The sequence below is a fragment of the Somniosus microcephalus genome, chromosome 1 (genome assembly GCF_052327205.1).
Source record: "Somniosus microcephalus isolate GS21.2 chromosome 1, FLI_Smic_1.0, whole genome shotgun sequence".
Taxonomy (NCBI): Eukaryota; Metazoa; Chordata; class Chondrichthyes; order Squaliformes; family Somniosidae; genus Somniosus; species Somniosus microcephalus.
Window position 1 is genome coordinate 5,307,949 of NC_140987.1, and position 22,500 is coordinate 5,330,448.

Below are 22,500 nucleotides of genomic sequence, written 5' to 3' on the forward strand. Positions count from 1 at the left end.
ACCTCGAGTACTGTGTACAGTTTTGGTCGCCTCATCTGAGGAAGGATGTTCTTGCCATGGAGGGGGTGCAGCGGCGATTCACCAGGCTGATACCAGGAATGGCGGGAATGACCTATGAGGAGAGACTATGTAGTTTAGGGATGTACACACTGGAGTTTAGAAGATTGAGAGGGGACCTCATAGAAGTGTATAAAATTCTGACAGGTCTAGACAGACTGGATGCAGAAGGAATGTTTCCCTTGGCGGGTGAGAACAGAACTAGAGGACATAATTTAAGGATAAGGGCTAAACCATTTAGGACAGAGATGAGGGGGAATTTCTTCACTCAGAGAGTGGTGAACCTGTGGAACTCATTGCCACAGAGGGCAGTGTACGCCAGCTCATTAAATATATTTAAGAGGGAATTAGATATATTTCTACGGGCAAAAGGGGTTAAGGGTTACGGAGAGAAGGCGGGGACGGGATACTGAATTAAAGGATCAGCCATGATCTCATTAAATGGCGGAGCAGGCGCGAAGGGCCGAATGGCCTACTCCTGCTCCTATCTTCTATGTATCTATGTATCTATGTATCTATGTATAATCTCTCTCTGTTCTAGACTCATTTACTAGTCTAGAATCTCTGTTCTAGACTCATTTACTTGTTTAGAATCTCTCTCTGTTCTAGACTCATTTACTAATCTAGAATCTCTCTGTTCTAGACTCATTTACTTGTCTAGAATCTCTCTCTGTTCTAGACTCATTTACTAGTCTAGAATCTCTCTCTCTGTTCTAGACTCATTTACTATTCTAGAATCTCTCTCTCTCTATTCTAGACTCATTTACTAGTCTAGAACCTCTCTCTCTGTTCTAGACTCATTTACCAGTCTAGAATCTCTCTCTCTGTTCTAGACTCATTTACTAATCTAGAATCTCTCTGTTCTAGACTCATTTACTAATCTAGAATCTCTCTCTCTGTTCTAGACTCATTTACTTGTCTAGAATCTCTCTGTTCTAGACTCATTTACTAATCTAGAATCTCTCTGTTCTAGACTCATTTACTAATCTAGAATCTCTCTCTGTTCTAGACTCATTTACTTGTCTAGAATCTCTCTCTGTTCTAGACTCATTTACTAGTCTAGAATCTCTCTCTCTGTTCTGGACTCATTTACTAATCTAGAATCTCTCTCTCTCTCTATTCTAGACTGATTTACTAGTCTAGAATCTCTCTCTCTGTTCTAGACTCATTTACCAGTCTAGAATCTCTCTCTCTGTTCTAGACTCATTTACCAGTCTAGAATCTCTCTCTCTATTCTAGACTCATTTACTAGTCTAGAATCTCTCTCTCTGTTCTAGACTCATTTACCAGTCTAGAATCTCTCTCTCTTCTAGACTCATTTACTTGTCTAGAATGTATCTCTCTGTTCTAGACTCATTTACTAATCTAGAATCTCTCTCTCTGTTCTAGACTCATTTACTAGTCTAGAATATCTCTCTGTTCTAGACTCATATACTAATCTAGAATCTCTCTCTGTTCTAGACTCATTTACTAATCTAGAATCTCTCTCTGTTCTAGACTCATTTACTAGTCTAGAATTTCTCTGTTCTAGACTCAATTGCTAGTCTAGAATCTCTCTCTGTTCTAGACTCATTTACTAATCTCTCTCTCTCTGTCTGTTCTAGACTCATTTACTAATCTAGAATCTCTCTGTTCTAGACTCATTTACTAGTCTAGAATCTCTCTCTCTGTTCTAGACTCATTTACTAATCTAGAATCTCTCTCTCTGTTCTAGACTCATTTACTAATCTAGAATCTCTCTCTCTCTGTTCTAGACTCATTTACTAGTCTAGAATCTCTCTCTCTGTTCTAGCCTCATTTACTAGTCTAGAATCTCTCTGTTCTAGACTCATTTACTAGTCTAGAATCTCTCTCTCTGTTCTGGACTCATTTACTAATCTAGAATCTCTCTCTCTGTTCTAGACTCATTTACTATTCTAGAATCTCTCTCTCTCTATTCTAGACTCATTTACTAGTCTAGAATCTCTCTCTGTTCTAGACTCATTTACCAGTCTAGAATCTCTCTCTCTGTTCTAGACTCATTCACTAATCAAGAATCTCTCTGTTCTAGACTCATTTACTAATCTAGAATCTCTCTCTCTGTTCTAGACTCATTTACTTGTCTAGAATCTCTCTGTTCTAGACTCATTTACTTGTCTAGAATCTCTCTCTGTTCTAGACTCATTTACTAATCTAGAATCTCTCTGTTCTAGACTCATTTACTTGTCTGGAATCTCTCTCTGTTCTAGACTCATTTACTAGTCTAGAATCTCTCTGTTCTGGACTCATTTACTAATCTAGAATCTCTCTCTCTCTATTCTAGACTCATTTACTAGTCTAGAATCTCTCTCTCTGTTCTAGACTCATTTACCAGTCTAGAATCTCTCTCTGTTCTAGACTCATTTACCAGTCTAGAATCTCTCTCTCTATTCTAGACTCATTTACTAGTCTAGAATCTCTCTCTCTGTTCTAGACTCATTTACCAGTCTAGAATCTCTCTCTCTATTCTAGACTCATTTACTAGTCTAGAATCTCTCTCTCTGTTCTAGACTCATTTACCAGTCTAGAATCTCTCTCTCTTCTAGACTCATTTACTTGTCTAGAATGTATCTCTCTGTTCTAGACTCATTTACTAATCTAGAATCTCTCTCTCTGTTCTAGACTCATTTACTAGTCTAGAATATCTCTCTGTTCTAGACTCATATACTAATCTAGAATCTCTCTCTGTTCTAGACTCATTTACTAATCTAGAATCTCTCTCTGTTCTAGACTCATTTACTAGTCTAGAATCTCTCTCTCTGTTCTAGACTCATTTACCAGTCTAGAATCTCTCTCTCTTCTAGACTCATTTACTTGTCTAGAATGTATCTCTCTGTTCTAGACTCATATACTAATCTAGAATCGATCTCTCTGTTCTAGACTCATTTACTAATCTAGAATATCTCTGTTCTAGACTCATTTACTAGTCTAGAATCTCTCTGTTCTGGACTCAATTACTAGTCTAGAATCTCTCTCTGTTCTAGACTCATTTACTAATCTAGAATCTCTCTCTGTTCTAGACTCATTTACTAGTCTAGAATCTCTCTCTCTGCTCTAGACTCATTTACCAGTCTAGAATCTTTCTCTCTCTGTTCTAGACTCATTTACTAATCTAGAATCTCTCTCTCTGTTCTAGACTCATTTACTAATCTACAATCTCTCTCTCTCTGTTCTAGACTCATTTACTAGTCTAGAATCTCTCTCTCTGTTCTAGACTCATTTACTAATCTAGAATCTCTCTCTCTCTGTTCTAGACTCATTTACTAGTCTAGAATCTCTCTCTGTTCTAGCCTCATTTACTAGTCTAGAATCTCTCTCTGTTCTAGACTCATTTACTTGTCTAGAATCTATCTCTGTTCTAGACTCATTTACTAATCTAGAATCTCTCTCTCTGTTCTAGACTCATTTACTAGTCTAGAATCTCTGTTCTGGACTCATTTACTAATCTAGAATCTCTGTTCTAGACTCATTTACTAATCTAGAATCTCTCTCTGTTCTAGACTCATTTACTAATCTAGAATCTCTCTCTCTGTTCTAGACTCATTTACTAATCTAGAATTTCTCTCTCTGTTCTAGACTCATTTACCAGTGTAGAATCTCTCTCTCTCTGTTCTAGACTCATTTACTAATCTAGAATCTCTCTCTCTGTTCTAGACTCATTTACTAATCTAGAATCTCTCTCTCTCTGTTCTAGACTCATTTACCAGTGTAGAATCTCTCTCTCTCTGTTCTGGACTCATTTACTAATCTAGAATTTCTCTCTCTGTTCTAGACTCATTTACTAATCTAGAATTTCTCTCTCTGTTCTAGACTCATTTACTAATCTAGAATCTCTCTCTCTGTTCTAGACTCATTTACTAATCTAGAATTTCTCTCTCTGTTCTAGACTCATTTACCAGTGTAGAATCTCTCTCTCTCTGTTCTGGACTCATTTACTAATCTAGAATTTCTCTCTCTGTTCTAGACTCATTTACTAATCTAGAATCTCTCTCTCTGTTCTGGACTCATTTACTAATCTAGAATCTCTCTCTCTATTCTAGACTCATTTACTAATCTAGAATCTCTCGCTCTGTTCTGGACTCATTTACTAATCTAGAATTTCTCTCTGTTCTAGACTCATTTACTTGTCTAGAATCTCTCTCTCTGTTCTAGACTCATTTACTTGTCTGGATACTCTGTCTGTTGCCCTACCTCTGTTGCTCACTCTCTAGATCTCACTCTCTCTTGTTTCCACCCCCCACCCGAACAGCTCCAGCAAATCAACTTCAGGAGCTTAATGCAGGTGGTTGGATCAGCATTGACGAACCGTCCTGGCATTCAGCAGCCACCACGACAGCTTCGGCCTGTTCTCAGCCAGAACCAGGCTCCTCCAACACCAAACCCCACCGTCAACCCAACTCCAACCACTCAAGTGCCTACCCCTGGAGAAATGGTGTTTGAGAGACCAGTTGTGGAAAGCAGCCTTCCGGTTCAGAGGCCAAGCAGTCTGCCAGAGGAGAAGGTAGCCCAGGTAAGCGGCGAAGGCTGATGGTCACGGCATGTTGAGTATTCAGGATGTTGGTCACTGTGTGGGTGAGGTTGCTTAGCTTTGGCCAGTTTTCTCCCCTTGTCTACTGGAGGTGCTGAATCTCCAGCTGCCAGGTACTGGCACTCTCTGATACTTTGACTAACTGATGCTATTTAAACATGAGGAGCATCACAGCTCAACCCAATCCGTCGAACTGAGGTCACAGGATGCTGAGCAGGGCACCTCCCATGGCGGATTGTCTCCTCCCTCACAAAGCTCAATGATAGCAAATCTTCCCAGAACCCCGGCACAGTGGGATTTCTGTCGCGGTGTAGGCAGCTCGTTGGGATTTAAATGGTGAAGAGAATAAAGTGAATGGCAGGGGTGGGGATCCTGAGTAAAGCTGACAGAAGGGAAAGGTCACGTGGTAAGAAGGTGGGGGTGGGGTGGTGGTGAGGTACGAGCATGAGCTTCAAACTCTCAGATCAAATTCTTTCATTGATCTCAACATCTTGCCAAGTCACAGGCAGAGTTGAGGGAGTGAGACTGCCATCTCCTGTCACCAGTTCCCTTTACAGGAGAGGTGAATCTAGAGCAGCACGGGGTTGAAAAGTGAGCCACCTGTTGGTGCTGTGTTCAGTGGGTGAAGGTTCAGTTTCCTGCTTTCCCGGAGTCTCGGCATCACCACTGAACATAGAACCAGAGTTTACATCACAGGAAGAGGCCATTCGGCCCATTGCCTCTGGGATGGCTCTTTGCTAGGGCAATCCCAAACTAATCCCACTGCCCCGCTCTCCCCCCATAGCCCTGTATCAATCCCAAACCAATCCCACTGCCCCGCTCTCTCCCCATAGCCCTGTATCAATCCCAAACTAATCCCACTGCCCCGCACTCTCCCCATAGCCCTGTATCAATCCCAAACTAATCCCACTGCCCCGCTCTCTCCCCATAGCCCTGTATCAATCCCAAACTAATCCCACTGCCCCGCACTCTCCCCATAGCCCTGTATCAATCCCAAACTAATCCCACTGCCCCGCTCTCTCCCCATAGCCCTGTATCAATCCCAAACTAATCCCACTGCCCCGCTCTCCCCCCATAGCCCTGTATCAATCCCAAACTAATCCCACTGCCCCGCTCTCCCCCCATAGCCCTGTATCAATCCCAAACTAATCCCACTGCCCCGCTCTATCCCCATAGCCCTGTATCAATCCCAAACTAATCCCACTGCCCCGCTCTCCCCCCATAGCCCTGTATCAATCCCAAACTAATCCCACTGCCCCGCACTCTCCCCATAGCCCTGTATCAATCCCAAACTAATCCCACTGCCCCACTCTCCCCATAGCCCTGTATCAATCCCAAACTAATCCCACTGCCCCACTCTCCCCATAGCCCTGTATCAATCCCAAACTAATCCCACAGCCCCGCTCTCTCCCCATAGCCCTGTATCAATCCCAAACTAATCCCACTGCCCCACTCTCCCCATAGCCCTGTATCAATCCCAAACTAATCCCGCTGCCCCGCTCTCTCCCCATAGCCCTGTATCAATCCCAAACTAATCCCACTGCCCCACTCTCTCCCCATAGCCCTGTATCAATCCCAAACTAATCCCACTGCCCCGCTCTCCCCCCATAGCCCTGTATCAATCCCAAACTAATCCCACTGCCCCGCTCTCTCCCTATAGCCCTGTATCAATCCCAAACTAATCCCACTGCCCCGCACTCTCCCCATAGCCCTGTATCAATCCCAAACTAATCCCACTGCCCCACTCTCCCCATAGCCCTGTATCAATCCCAAACCAATCCCACTGCCCCGCTCTCTCCCCATAGCCCTGTATCAATCCCAAACTAATCCCACTGCCCCGCACTCTCCCCATAGCCCTGTATCAATCCCAAACTAATCCCACTGCCCCGCTCTCTCCCCATAGCCCTGTATCAATCCCAAACTAATCCCACTGCCCCGCACTCTCCCCATAGCCCTGTATCAATCCCAAACTAATCCCACTGCCCCGCTCTCTCCCCATAGCCCTGTATCAATCCCAAACTAATCCCACTGCCCCGCTCTCCCCCCATAGCCCTGTATCAATCCCAAACTAATCCCACTGCCCCGCTCTCCCCCCATAGCCCTGTATCAATCCCAAACTAATCCCACTGCCCCGCTCTATCCCCATAGCCCTGTATCAATCCCAAACTAATCCCACTGCCCCGCTCTCCCCCCATAGCCCTGTATCAATCCCAAACTAATCCCACTGCCCCGCACTCTCCCCATAGCCCTGTATCAATCCCAAACTAATCCCACTGCCCCACTCTCCCCATAGCCCTGTATCAATCCCAAACTAATCCCACTGCCCCACTCTCCCCATAGCCCTGTATCAATCCCAAACTAATCCCACAGCCCCGCTCTCTCCCCATAGCCCTGTATCAATCCCAAACTAATCCCACTGCCCCACTCTCCCCATAGCCCTGTATCAATCCCAAACTAATCCCGCTGCCCCGCTCTCTCCCCATAGCCCTGTATCAATCCCAAACTAATCCCACTGCCCCACTCTCTCCCCATAGCCCTGTATCAATCCCAAACTAATCCCACTGCCCCGCTCTCCCCCCATAGCCCTGTATCAATCCCAAACTAATCCCACTGCCCCGCTCTCTCCTATAGCCCTGTATCAATCCCAAACTAATCCCACTGCCCCGCACTCTCCCCATAGCCCTGTATCAATCCCAAACTAATCCCACTGCCCCACTCTCCCCATAGCCCTGTATCAATCCCAAACTAATCCCACTGCCCCACTCTCCCCATAGCCCTGTATCAATCCCAAACTAATCCCACAGCCCCGCTCTCTCCCCATAGCCCTGTATCAATCCCAAACTAATCCCACTGCCCCACTCTCCCCATAGCCCTGTATCAATCCCAAACTAATCCCGCTGCCCCGCTCTCTCCCCATAGCCCTGTATCAATCCCAAACTAATCCCACTGCCCCGCTCTCCCCCCATAGCCCTGTATCAATCCCAAACTAATCCCACAGCCCCGCTCTCTCCCCATAGCCCTGTATCAATCCCAAACTAATCCCACTGCCCCACTCTCCCCCCATAGCCCTGTATCAATCCCAAACTAATCCCACTGCCCCGCTCTCTCCCCATAGCCCTGTATCAATCCCAAACTAATCCCACTGCCCCGCTCTCTCCCTATAGCCCTGTATCAATCCCAAACTAATCCCACTGCCCCGCACTCTCCCCATAGCCCTGTATCAATCCCAAACTAATCCCACTGCCCCACTCTCCCCATAGCCCTGTATCAATCCCAAACTAATCCCACTGCCCCACTCTCCCCATAGCCCTGTATCAATCCCAAACTAATCCCACAGCCCCGCTCTCTCCCCATAGCCCTGTATCAATCCCAAACTAATCCCACTGCCCCACTCTCCCCATAGCCCTGTATCAATCCCAAACTAATCCGCTGCCCCGCTCTCTCCCCATAGCCCTGTATCAATCCCAAACTAATCCCACTGCCCCGCTCTCCCCCCATAGCCCTGTATCAATCCCAAACTAATCCCACAGCCCCGCTCTCTCCCCATAGCCCTGTATCAATCCCAAACTAATCCCACTGCCCCGCTCTCTCGCCATAGCCCTGTATCAATCGCAAACTAATCCCACTGCCCCGCTCTCCCCCCATAGCCCTGTATCAATCCCAAACTAATCCCACTGCCCCACTCTCTCCCCATAGCCCTGTATCAATCCCAAACTAATCCCACTGCCCCGCTCTCTCCCCATAGCCCTGTATCAATCCCAAACTAATCCCACTGCCCCGCTCTCTCCCCATAGCCATGTATCAATCCCAAACTAATCCCACTGCCCCACTCTCCCCATAGCCCTGTATCAATCGCAAACTAATCCCACTGCCCCACTCTCCCCATAGCCCTGTATCAATCCCAAACTAATCCCACTGCCCCGCTCTCTCCCCATAGCCCTGTATCAATCCCAAACTAATCCCACTGCCCCGCTCTCTCCCCATAGCCCTGTATCAATCCCAAACTATTCCCACTACCCCGCTCTCTCCCCATAGCCCTGTATCAATCCCAAACTAATCCCACTGCCCCACTCTCTCCCCATAGCCCTGTATCAATCCCAAACTAATCCCACTGCCCCGCTCTCTCCCCATAGCCCTGTATCAATCCCAAACTAATCCCACTGCCCCGCTCTCTCCCCATAGCCATGTATCAATCCCAAACTAATCCCACTGCCCCACTCTCCCCATAGCCCTGTATCAATCGCAAACTAATCCCACTGCCCCACTCTCCCCATAGCCCTGTATCAATCCCAAACTAATCCCACTGCCCCGCTCTCTCCCCATAGCCCTGTATCAATCCCAAACTAATCCCACTGCCCCGCTCTCCCCCCATAGCCCTGTATCAATCCCAAACTAATCCCACAGCCCCGCTCTCTCCCCATAGCCCTGTATCAATCCCAAACTAATCCCACTGCCCCGCTCTCTCCCCATAGCCCTGTATCAATCGCAAACTAATCCCACTGCCCCGCTCTCTCCCCATAGCCCTGTATCAATCCCAAACTAATCCCACTGCCCCGCTCTCTCCCCATAGCCATGTATCAATCCCAAACTAATCCCACTGCCCCACTCTCCCCATAGCCCTGTATCAATCGCAAACTAATCCCACTGCCCCACTCTCCCCATAGCCCTGTATCAATCCCAAACTAATCCCACTGCCCCGCTCTCTCCCCATAGCCCTGTATCAATCCCAAACTAATCCCACTGCCCCGCTCTCTCCCCATAGCCCTGTATCAATCCCAAACTATTCCCACTACCCCGCTCTCTCCCCATAGCCCTGTATCAATCCCAAACTAATCCCACTGCCCCGCTCTCTCCCCATAGTCCTGTATCAATCCCAAACTAATCCCACTGCCGCGCACTCCCCCCATAGCCCTGTATCAATCCCAAACTAATCCCACTGCCCCGCTCTCTCCCCATAGCCCTGTATCAATCACAAACTAATCCCACTGCCCCGCTCTCTCCCCATAGCCCTGTATCAATCCCAAACTAATCCCACTGCCCCGCTCTCTCCCCATAGCCCTGTATCAATCCCAAACTAATCCCACTGACCCGCTCTCCCCATAGCCCTGTATCAATCCCAAACCAATCCCACTGCCCCGCTCTCTCCCCATAGCTCTGTATCAATCCCAAACTAATCCCACTGCCCTGCTCCCCCCATAGCCCTGTATCAATCCCAAACTAATCCCACTGCCCCGCACTCCCCCCATAGCCCTGTATCAATCCCAAACCAATCCCACTGCCCCGCTCTCTCCCCATAGCTCTGTATCAATCCCAAACTAATCCCACTGCCCTGCTCTCCCCATAGCCCTGTATCAATCCCAAACTAATCCCACTGACCCGCTCTCCCCATAGCCCTGTATCAATCCCAAACCAATCCCACTGCCCCACTCTCTCCCCATAGCCCTGTATCAATCCCAAACCAATCCCACTGCCCCGCTCTCTCCCCACAGCCCTGTATCAATCCCAAACTAATCCCACTGCCCCACTCTCTCCCCATAGCCCTGTATCAATCCCAAACTAATCCACTGCCCTGCTCTCTCCCCATAGCTCTGTATCAATCCCAAACCAATCCCACTGCCCCGCTCTCTCCCCACAGCCCTGTATCAATCCCAAACTAATCCCACTGCCCTGCTCTCCCCATAGCCCTGTATCAATCCCAAACTAATCCCACTGACCCGCTCTCCCCATAGCCCTGTATCAATCCCAAACCAATCCCACTGCCCCACTCTCTCCCCATAGCCCTGTATCAATCCCAAACCAATCCCACTGCCCCGCTCTCTCCCCACAGCCCTGTATCAATCCCAAACTAATCCCACTGCCCCGCTCTCTCCCCATAGCCCTGTATCAATCCCAAACTAATCCCACTGCCCCACTCTCTCCCCATAGCCCTGTATCAATCCCAAACTAATCCCACTGCCCCGCTCTCACCCCATAGCTCTGTATCAATCCCAAACCAATCCCACTGCCCCGCTCTCTCCCCACAGCCCTGTATCAATCCCAAACTAATCCCACTGCCCCACTCTCTCCCCATAGCCCTGTATCAATCCCAAACTAATCCCACTGACCCGCTCTCCCCATAGCCCTGTATCAATCCCAAACTAATCCCACTGACCCGCTCTCCCCATAGCCCTGTATCAATCCCAAACTAATCCCACTGCCCCGCTCTCCCCCCATAGCCCTGTATCAATCCCAAACTAATCCCACTGCCCCGCTCTCTCCCCATAGCCCTGTATCAATCCCAAACTAATCCCACTGACCCGCTCTCCCCATAGCCCTGTATCAATCCCAAACCAATCCCACTGCCCCGCACTCTCCCCATAGCCCTGTATCAATCCCAAACTAATCCCACTGACCCGCTCTCCCCATAACCCTGTATCAATCCCAAACTAATCCCACTGCCCCGCTCTCTCCCCCATAGCCCTGTATCAATCCCAAACTAATCCCACAGCCCCGCTCTCCCCCCATAGCCCTGTATCAATCCCAAACTAATCCCACTGCCCCGCACTCTCCCCATAGCCCTGTATCAATCCCAAACTAATCCCACTGCCCCGCTCTCCCCCCATAGCCCTGTATCAATCCCAAACTAATCCCACAGCCCCGCTCTCCCCCCATAGCCCTGTATCAATCCCAAACTAATCCCACTGCCCCGCTCTCTCCCCATAGCCCTGTATCAATCCCAAACTAATCCCACTGCCCCGCACTCTCCCCATAGCCCTGTATCAATCCCAAACTAATCCCACTGCCCCGCACTCTCCCCATAGCCCTGTATCAATCCCAAACTAATCCCACTGCCCCGCACTCTCCCCATAGCCCTGTATCAATCCCAAACTAATCCCACTGCCCCGCACTCTCCCCATAGCCCTGTATCAATCCCAAACCAATCCCACTGCCCTGCTCTCCCCATAGCCCTGTATCAATCCCAAACTAATCCCACTGACCCGCTCTCCCCATAGCCCTGTATCAATCCCAAACCAATCCCACTGCCCCGCACTCTCCCCATAGCCCTGTATCAATCCCAAACTAATCCCACTGACCCGCTCTCCCCATAGCCCTGTATCAATCCCAAACTAATCCCACTGACCCGCTCTCCCCATAGCCCTGTATCAATCCCAAACTAATCCCACTGCCCCGCTCTCTCCCCATAGCCCTGTATCAGTCCCCAAACTAATCCCACTGCCCTGCACTCTCCCCATAGCCCTGTATCAATCCCAAACTAATCCCACTGACCCGCTCTCCCCATAGCCCTGTATCAATCCCAAACTAATCCCACTGCCCCGCTCTCCCCCCATAGCCCTGTATCAATCCCAAACTAATCCCACTGCCCCGCTCTCTCCCCATAGCCCTGTGTCAATCCCAAACTAATCCCACTGCCCCGCTCTCCCCCCATAGCCCTGTATCAATCCCAAACTAATCCCACTGCCCCGCACTCTCCCCATAGCCCTGTATCAATCCCAAACTAATCCCACTGCCCCGCACTCTCCCCATAGCCCTGTATCAATCCCAAACTAATCCCACTGCCCCACTCTCTCCCCATAGCCCTGTATCAATCCCAAACTAATCCCACTGCCCCGCACTCTCCCCATAGCCCTGTATCAATCCCAAACTAATCCCACTGCCCCGCACTCTCCCCATAGCCCTGTATCAATCCCAAACTAATCCCACTGCCCTGCTCTCCCCATAGCCCTGTATCAATCCCAAACCAATCCCACTGCCCCGCTCTCCCCCCATAGCCCTGTATCAATCCCAAACTAATCCCACTGCCCCGCACTCTCCCCATAGCCCTGTATCAATCCCAAACTAATCCCACTGCCCCGCTCTCTCCCCATAGCCCTGTATCAATCCCAAACCAATCCCACTGCCCCGCTCTCTCCCCATAGCCCTGTATCAATCCCAAACTAATCCCACTGCCCCGCTCTCTCCCCATAGCCCTGTATCAATCCCAAACTAATCCCACTGCCCCACTCTCTCCCCATAGCCCTGTATCAATCCCAAACTAATCCCACTGCCCCGCACTCTCCCCATAGCCCTGTATCAATCCCAAACCAATCCCACTGCCCCGCTCTCTCCCCATAGCCCTGTATCAATCCCAAACTAATCCCACTGCCCCGCTCTCTCCCCATAGCCCTGTATCAATCCCAAACCAATCCCACTGCCCCGCTCTCCCCATAGCCCTGTATCAATCCCAAACTAATCCCACTGCCCCGCACTCTCCCCATAGCCCTGTATCAATCCCAAACTAATCCCACTGCCCCGCTCTCTCCCCATAGCCCTGTATCAATCCCAAACTCATCACACTGCCCCGCTCTCTCCCCATAGCCCTGTATCAATCCCAAACTAATCCCACTGCCCCGCTCTCTCCCCATAGCCCTGTATCAATCCCAAACTAATCCCACTGCCCCGCACTCTCCCCATAGCCCTGTATCAATCCCAAACTAATCCCACTGCCCCGCTCTCTCCCCATAGCCCTGTATCAATCCCAAACTAATCCCACTGCCCCGCTCTCTCCCCATAGCCCTGTATCAATCCCAAACCAATCCCACTGCCCCGCTCTCTCCCCATAGCTCTGTATCAATCCCAAACTAATCCCACTGCCCCGCTCTCTCCCCATAGCCCTGTATCAATCCCAAACTAATCCCACTGCCCCACGCTCTCCCCATAGCCCTGTATCAATCCCAAACTAATCCCACTGCCCCGCTCTCTCCCCATAGCCCTGTATCAATCCCAAACTAATCCCACTGCCCCGCTCTCTCCCATAGCCCTGTATCAATCCCAAACTAATCCCACTGCCCCGCTCTCTCCCATAGCCCTGTATCAATCCCAAACCAATCCCACTGCCCCGCTCTCTCCCCATAGCCCTGTATCAATCCCAAACTAATCCCACTGCCCTGCACTCTCCCCATAGCCCTGTATCAATCCCAAACTAATCCCACTGCCCTGCTCTCCCCATGGTCCTGTATCAATCCCAAACTAATCCCACTGCCCCGCTCTCCCCCCATAGCCCTGTATCAATACCAAACTAATCCCACTGCCCTGCTCTCCCCCCATAGCCCTGTATCAATCCCAAACTAATCCCACTGCCCTGCTCTCCCCATAGCAATGTATCAATCCCAAACTAATCCCACTGCCCCGCTCTCTCCCATAGCCCTGTATCAATCCCAAACTAATCCCACTGCCCTGCTCTCCCCATAGCAATGTATCAATCCCAAACCAATCCCACTGCCCCGCTCTCTCCCCATAGCCCTGTATCAATCCCAAACTAATCTCACTGCCCCGCTCTCTCCCATAGCCCTGTATCAATCCCAAACTAATCCCACTGCCCTGCTCTCCCCATAGCAATGTATCAATCCCAAACTAATCCCACTGCCCCGCTCTCCCCCCATAGCCCTGTATCAATACCAAACTAATCCCACTGCCCTGCTCTCCCCCCATAGCCCTGTATCAATCCCAAACTAATCCCACTGCCCCGCTCTCTCCCCATAGCTCTGTATCAATCCCAAACTAATCCCACTGCCCTGCTCTCTCCCCATAGCCCTGTATCAATCCCAAACTAATCCCACTGCCCCACTCTCTCCCCATAGCCCTGTATCAATCCCAAACTAATCCCACTGCCCCACGCTCTCCATAGCTCTGTATCAATGCCAAACTAATCCCACTGCCCCGCTCTCTCCCATAGCCCTGTATCAATCCCAAACTAATCCCACTGGCCCGCTCTCTCCCCATAGCCCTGTATCAATCCCAAACTAATCTCACTGGCCCGCTCTCTCCCCATTGCCCTGTATCAATCCCAAACTAATCCCACTGCCCCACTCTCCCCCCATAGCCCAGTACCAATCCCAAACTAATCCGACTGGCTCACACTCTCCCCATAGCCCTGTATCAATCCCAAACTAATCCCACTGCCCATGGAATCCAGGGTGCCTTGGCACATTGGATACAAAACTGGCTTAGTGGCAGAAGGCAGAGGGTGATGGTCGAAGGTTGTTTTTGTGACTGGAAACCTGTGGCCAGTGGGGTACCACAGGGATCGGTGCTGGGTCCCTTGCTGTTTGTGGTCTACATTAATGACTTGGATATGAATGTAAAGGGTATGATCAGTAAATTCGCGGATGATACTAAAATTGGTAGGGTGGTAAATAGCGAGGAGGGTAGCCTCAGTCTGCAGAACGATATAGATGGGTTGGTCAGATGGGCGGAACAGTGGCAAATGGAATTTAACCCGGAAAAGTGCGAGGTGATGCACTTTGGGGGGTCTAACAAGGCAAGGGAATACACAATGAAGGGAAAGACCCTAGGCAAGACGGAGGGTCAGAGGGATCTGGGTGTGCAGGTACACAGATCCCTGAAGGCGGCGGAACAGGTGGATAAGGTGGTAAAAAAGGCATATGGGATACTTGCCTTCATTAGCCGAGGCATAGAATATAAGAGCAAGGAGGTTATGATGGAGCTGTATAAAACACTGGTTAGGCCACAGCTGGAATACTGTGTGCAGTTCTGGTCGCCACACTACAGGAAAGATGTGATCGCGTTAGAGAGGGTGCAGAGGAGGTTCACCAGGATGTTACCAGGGCTGGAGCGCTTCAGCTATGAAGAGAGACTGGGCAGATTGGGTTTGTTTTCCTTGGAGCAGAGGAGGCTGAGGGGGGACATGATTGAGGTGTACAAAATTGTGAGGGGCATAGATAGGATGGATGCTGAGGAGCTTTTCCCCTTAGTAGAGGGGTCAATAACTAGGGGGCATAGATTCAAGGTAAAGGGCGGGAGGTTTAGAGGGGATTTGAGAAAGAACTTTTTCACCCAGAGGGTGGTTGGAGTCTGGAACTCACTGCCTGAAAGGGTTGTGGAGGCAGAAACCCTCACAACATTTAAGAAGCATTTGGATGAGCATTTGAAATGCCATAGCATACAAGGCTACGGGCCAAATGCTGGAATATGGGATTAGATTAGACAGGGCTTGATGGCCGGCATGGACACGATGGGCCGAAGGGCCTCTATCCGTGCTGTATTACTCTATGACTCTATGACTCTCCCCATAGCCTTGTATCAATCCCAAACTAATTCCACTGCCCCGTTCTCCCCATAGCCCTGTATCAATCCCAAACTAATCCCACTGCCCCGCTCTCTCCCCATAGCCCTGTATCAATCCCACTGCCCCGCTCTCTCCCCATAGCCCTGTATCAATCCCAAACTAATCCCACTGCCCCGCTCTCTCCCCATAGCCCTGTATCAATCCCAAACTAATCCCACTGCCCCGCTCTCTCCCCATAGCCCTGTATCAATCCCAAACTAATCCCACTGCCCCGCTCTCTCCCCATAGCCCTGTATCAATCCCAAACTAATCCCACTGCCCCGCTCTCTCCCCATAGCCCTGTATCAATCCCAAACTAATCCCACTGCCCCGCTCTCTCCCCATGGTCCTGTATCAATCCCAAACTAATCCCACTGCCCGCTCTGTCCCCATAGCCCTCTATCAATCCCAAACTAATCCCACTGCCCCACTCTCTCCCCATAGCCCTCTATCAATCCCAAACTAATCCCACTGCCCCACTCTCTCCCCATAGCCCTGTATCAATCCTCAAACTGAATCTTCCAATCGATCAGTTCAAAGTGTCTTCTATTCCAAATTTTTTTTAAAAATCTTCCTTTATCATATATGCTTCGAACTGAAATCCTGATGTCAGGAATCATCTTTGATGCAATAATCAAGTTTCCCTTTGAACCTGTACACTGATGTTCTCCTTTATTTCCTAGGACCCAGAGGAGTTGTCTCTTCCTTCAAGGCCTGAAGATGATCATGTCTGCAGACTAACACGGATCCCTGACTCCCAGAGTGTGCCGAGCAGCGGCCACATTCCCATCCGACCTCACCTCCTCCTGGGCCCTGTGGCTCAGCCATCTGCCATGCTCTACCAGGCGGCTCCTGGGATAAGCTCAACACACGGTCTCCCGCTGCTGCGACTGCAGCCTCAGTATGAGCTGAGAGCTCCGCCAGTGACACGCAGCAAGCCGCCATGCTCCGTCCCTCTACTGCAGCCCACCCCACGAGAGGCCTGGGCCCCCTGCCCCTGTCCGCAGCCCAGTCACAGGCCACAGCCTGGCTTCCCCGCCCACCTGAACTTATCTGCGTACGTTCCTGAGGTTCTCCGGAAAGCTGCCGAGGAAAAGGAGAGGAGGGAAAAATTGTCGCGCAGAGGCCCACCCAAACACCTGAACCTGGATCAGTATCAGCAGCCGCCAGCCTCCCTCTGCACTGGCCCTCCAGCGAGTGGACCTTGCGACTCTGGCGAGAGGTCCCAGAGGGACTGCCAGCGGCTCACTGTGCACCGAGGCTGCTCCCAGGTGTTCGGGATGCCTCTGCTCCACCTCCCCCAGCCCACACACACCACTCTGTACCCTCTGATTGCAAGGCAGCCGCCAAACACTCGGGCAGAGCCTGGACGGACATGGATGGCCTCAACAGCCTCAGTCCAGTGTCCAACAAGTCAGCAGCAATACAGCAGCTTCTGTCCACAGACCCAGGTAAGGAGGGGGTCGGTGTCGAGGGGCGGTGTCGAGGGGTGGGGTCGGTGTCGAGGGGCGGGGTCAGTGTCGAGGGGCGGGGTCGGTGTCGAGGGGCAGGGTCGAGGGGCGGGGTCGGTGTCGAGGGGCGGGGTCGGTGTCGAGGGGCAGGGTCGAGGGGCGGGGTCAGTGTCGAGGGGCAGGGCCGAGGGGCGGGCGGGGTCAGTGTCGAGGGGCGGGGTCGGTGTCGAGGGGCAGGGTCGAGGGGCGGGGTCGGTGTCGAGGGCGGGGTCGGTGTCGAGGGGCGGGGTCGGTGTCGAGGGGCAGGGTCGAGGGTCGGTGTCGAGGGGCGGGGTCGGTGTCGAGGGGCGGGGTCAGTGTCGAGGGGCGGGGTCAGTGTCGGGGGCAGGGTCGAGGGGCGGGTGGGGTCAGTGTCGGGGGCAGGCATCAATATATGAGATGCTGTTTGGGTGCTGCTCCTTGTTATCACCGGCGATGGACCTGTATTCACTAGTACTTCCCCCTAGTGCTGTACAGCTCAAGGTGCTGTCTCCAGCCACAGCCCAGATTTAAACTGCGACCAACACCCAGCACTGTCACTCACATCTGGATTGACGGTGATGGTCACAGTTAAAGTTAGGGATTTAAGGAAAGGATTTAAGACTGTATTGGGAATTGTGTATAGGCCCCCTGGAAGCTGTAAAGTGCTAGATTGTATAAATGCAGAGATTAGACAAGCATGTGGCGAAGAACATAAGAAATAGGAGCAGGAGTCGGCCATACAGCCCCTCGAGTCTGCTCCGCCATTCAGTAAGATCATGGCTGATCATCGACCTCAACTCCACTTTCCTGCACTATCCCCATACCCTTTGATTTCCCTAGAGTCCAAATATCTATCGATCTCAGCCTTGAATATACTCAACGATTGAGCATCCACAGCCCTCTGGGGCAGAGAATTCCAAAGATTCACCACCCTCTGAGTGAAGAAATTCCTCCTTATCTCAGTCCTAAATGGCCGACCCCTTATCCTGAGACTATGCCCCCTGGCTCTAGACACTCCAGCCAGGGGGAAACAACCTCTCAGCATCTACCCTGTCAATCCCCCTCAGAATCGTGTATGTTTCAATGAGATCACCTCTCATTATTCTAAACTCCAGAGTATCAGCCAATTCTACACAATCTTACATAGGATGACTTTGGATATACGGCACAGAAACAGGCCATTCGGCCCAACCAGTCCATGCCGGCGTTTATGCTCCGCTCGAGCCTCCCGCCTTTCCTCATCTAACTCTATCAGCATAACCCTCTATTCCCTTCTCCCTCATATGCTTGTCTAGCCTCCCCTTAAATGTATCTATATTTTTCGCTTCAACCACTCCCTGTGGTAGCGAGTTCCACATTCTCACCACTCTTTGGGTAAAGAAGTTTCTTCTGAATTCCACCTCATCATAGGACAGCCCTCTCATCCCAGAAATCAATCTAGTGAACCTTTGTTGCACCGCCTCCAAGGCAAGTATATCCTTCCTTAGATAAGGAGACTAAAACTGCACAGTACTCCAGGTGTGGTCTCACCAAGGCCCTGTACAATTGGAGCAAGACTTCCTCACTCTTATACTCCAACCCCTTTGCAATAAAGGCCAACATGCCATTTGCCTTCCTTATTGCTTGCTGGACCTGCATGCTAGCTTTCTGTGTTTCTTGCACGAGGACACCCAAATCTCTCTGAACACCAACATTTAAAAGTTTCACAACATTTAAAAACTATTCTGTTTTTCTATTCTTCCGACCAAAGTGAATAACCTCACATTTCCCTACATTATACTCCATCTGCCACCTTACTGCCCATTCACTTAGTCTATCTATATCCCTTTGCAGACTCTGTGTTCTCCTCACAGCTTACTGTCCCACCTAGCTTTGTATCGTCAGCAAACTTGGATACATTACACTCGGTCCCTTCATCTAGGTCATTAATATAGATTGTAAATAGCTGAGGCCCCAACACTGATCCTTGCGGCACCCCACTAGTTACTGCCTGCCAACCTGAAAAAGATCCGTTTATCTCTACTCTCTGTTTTCTGTCCGTTAACCAATCCTCTATCCATGCTACTATATTACCTCTAACCCCATGAGCCCTAATCTTGTGTAATAACCTTTTATGTAGCACCTTATCGAATGCCTTTTGGAAATCCAAATATACTACATCCACTGGTTCCCCTTTATCTGCCCTACTCGTTACATCCTCAAAAAACTAATAAATTTGTCAAACACGATTTCCCTTCATAAAACCATGTTGACTCTGCCTAATCATGTTATTTTCTAAGTGCCCTGAAACCACTTCCTTAACAATGGATTCCAACATTTGCCCGACAACTGATGTCAGGCTAACTGGCCTGTAGTTCCGTTTTCTCTCTCCTTTCTTGAATAGCGGTGTTATATTTGCTACCTTCCAATCCGCTGGGACCATTCTAGAATCTAGGAGAATTTTGGAAGATCAAAACCAATGCATCCACTATCTCTTCAACCACCTCTTTTAGAACCCTAGGATGTAGGCCGTCAGGCCCGGGGGATTTGCTGGCTTTTAGTCCCAACAGTTTCTCTAGTATTTTTTCTCTACTTATATTAATTATGTTAAATTCCTCACCCTCATTAGACCCTTGGTTCCCCACCATTTTTGGTCTGCTTTTTGTGTCTTCTGCTGTGAAGACAGATACAAAATGTTTGTTTAACGTTTTCTGCCATTTCCTTGTTCCGCATAATAATTCCTCCTGTCTCAGCCTCTGAGGGACCAACGTTTACTTTTGCTACTCTCTTCCTTTTTACATACTTGTAGAATCTCTTACAATCTGCTTTTATATTTCTTGCTAGTTTTCTCTCATTCTATTTTTTTCCCTTTTTATCAATTTTTTGGTTATCCTTTGCTGGTTTCTGAAACTTCCAATGCTCAGGCTTACTACTATTTTTCACAACATTATAAGCTTCTTCTTTCAATCTAATGCTATCCTTAACTTCTTTAGTTAGCCACGGATGGATCACTTTTCCCGTGGAGTTTTTGTTTCTCAATGGAATGTATTTTTGTTGAGAATTATGAAATATTTCTTTAAATGCTAGCCACTGCTTATCTACCGCCATACCTTTTAATCTATGTTTCTAATCTACCTTAGCCAACTCGCCCCTCATACCTATGTAAATGGCTTTATTTAAGTTTAAGACTAGTTTCGGACTTAGGCAAGTCACTCTCAAACTTAACGTGAGATCACTCTGCCCCAGAGGATCCTTTACTGTGAGATTGCTAATTAACCCTGTCTCATTACACAGTACAAGATCTAAAATAGCCTGTTGTCTGATTGGTTCCATGACGTATTGCTCTAAGAAACTGTTCTGAATGCATCCAGCTGACTTCCCTGTGCACTACTTCTGGGGGGTATTGTTCCAGCAAACTGTCTCAAATGCATTCCATGATCTCGTCCTCCAGACTACCTTTGCCAATTTGATTTGTCCAGTCTATATGAAAATTAAAGTCCCCAAGATTATTGCATTACCTTTGTTACAAGCTCCTACTATTTCCTGATTAATATTCTGTCCAACGGTATAGCTACTGTTAGGGGGCCTATATACTACTCCCACCAGTGTTTTCTGCCCCTTGTTATTCCTTATCTCCACCCATACTGGTTCTATTTCTTGATCTTCTGAGCTGAGATCCTTTCTCTCTACTGTCCTTATGTCATTCTTTATTATCAGGGCTACCCCCACCCCTCCTTTTCCATTCTGCCTGTCTTTTCAAAACATCAAGTACCCTGGAACATTTAGTTCCCAACCTTGGTCACCTTGCAACCACGTCTCTCTAATGGCTATTAGATCAAACCCATTTATCTCTATTTGTGCCACTAGTTCGGCTATCTTAAAGCAGAGTTTTAATGGGGGATTTTAACTTTCATATAGATTGGGATAAGCAGACTAGCACATGCCAGAAAGATAGTGAATATCTTGAATGTGTCCGAGATAGTTTTCTGTAACAATATGTCCCAGAGGTAACAAGGGGGCCTGCCATATAGATTTAGTAATGAGTACTGAGCCAGATTTAGTTAACAGCCTAACGGTGCGTGAACATTTATCCAATAGCGATCATAACATGACCGAGTTCAATGTAGTGTTTGAAAGGGAGAAACGCGAAACAGCTACTAAGATTCTAGATTTAGGTAAGGCCGACTTCAACAGGATGAGACCAAGACTCTGTCCACAGTAAACTGGGCAAATCTGTTAATGGGTAAAACAACAGAAGATCAGTGGGAGGTGTTCAAAAAAGAATTTAACGTGATACAGAACCAGTTTATACCCCTAAGGGGCAAGAGCTCTGCTTGTCAAAAAAACCCAGCCATGGATGACAAAAAGAGTTAAGAGACAACATAAAACAAATAAAAAGCATGCAAAAAATAACACAGATCCTGGAGAATGGGAAAGATGCAAAGAACAGCAAAGCGTGACAAAACAGATAGTAAGAGCTACAAAGAGGGAGTATAAAAATAAACTTTTTTACAATTATATTAGGAAAAAAGGGTACTGAGTAGTGTAGAGGAACAGAGAAACCTTGGAGTGCATGTCCACAGATCCCTGAAGGTAGCAGGACAGGTAGATAAGGTGGTTAAGAGGGCATATGGGATACTTTACTTTATTAGCCGAGGCATAGAATACAAGAGCAGGGGGGTTATGCTTGAACTGTATAAAACACTAGTTAGGCCTCAGCTAGAGTACTGCGTGCAGTTCTGGTCACCACATTACAGGAAAGATGTGATTGCACTAGAGAGGGTGCAGAGGAGATTTACCAGGATGTTGCCAGGACTGGAGAATTTTAGCTATGAGGAAAGATTTGATAGGCTGGGATTGTTTTCTTTGGAGCAGAGGAGGCTGAGGAGAGATTTAATTGAAGTGTATAAAATTATGAGGAGCCTAGATAGAGTGGATAGGAAGGACCTATTTCCCCTAGCAGAGAGGTCAATAACCAGGGGGCAGAGATTTAAAGTAATTGGTCGGAGATTTAGAGGGGAGATGCGGAGAACCTTTTTCACCCAGAGGGTGGTGGGGGTCTGGAACTCACTGCCTGAAAGGGTGGTAGAGGCAGAAACACTCATCGCATTTTAAAAGTACTTGGATATAACCTACAAGGCTATGGACCAAGAGCTGGAAAGTGGGAGTAGGCTGGAAAGTGGGAGTGAGCTGGAAAGTGGGAGGAGGCTGGATCGCTCTTTTTGGGCTGGCACAGACACGATGGGCCGAATGGCCTCCTTCTGTGCCATAAATTTCTATGATTCTAAAGCCACATATCCAAATTTGCCGATGACACAACGATAGGCAGCATTGTAGGTAGT

General features: G+C 48.9%; 1 protein-coding gene across 1 annotated transcript in view; it reads left to right on the top strand.

Moving 5' to 3' along the window:
- cplane1 (ciliogenesis and planar polarity effector 1) overlaps positions 1 to 22,500 on the top strand; it is a 341,103-nt gene that overhangs the window by 179,206 nt on the left and 139,397 nt on the right. Inside the window, exons 33-34 of the mRNA XM_086002590.1 lie at positions 4,325 to 4,585; positions 16,391 to 17,158. Of these exons, the coding sequence (XP_085858716.1) occupies positions 4,325 to 4,585; positions 16,391 to 17,158 (1,029 nt within the window). The remainder of the gene's footprint in view (positions 1 to 4,324; positions 4,586 to 16,390; positions 17,159 to 22,500) is intronic.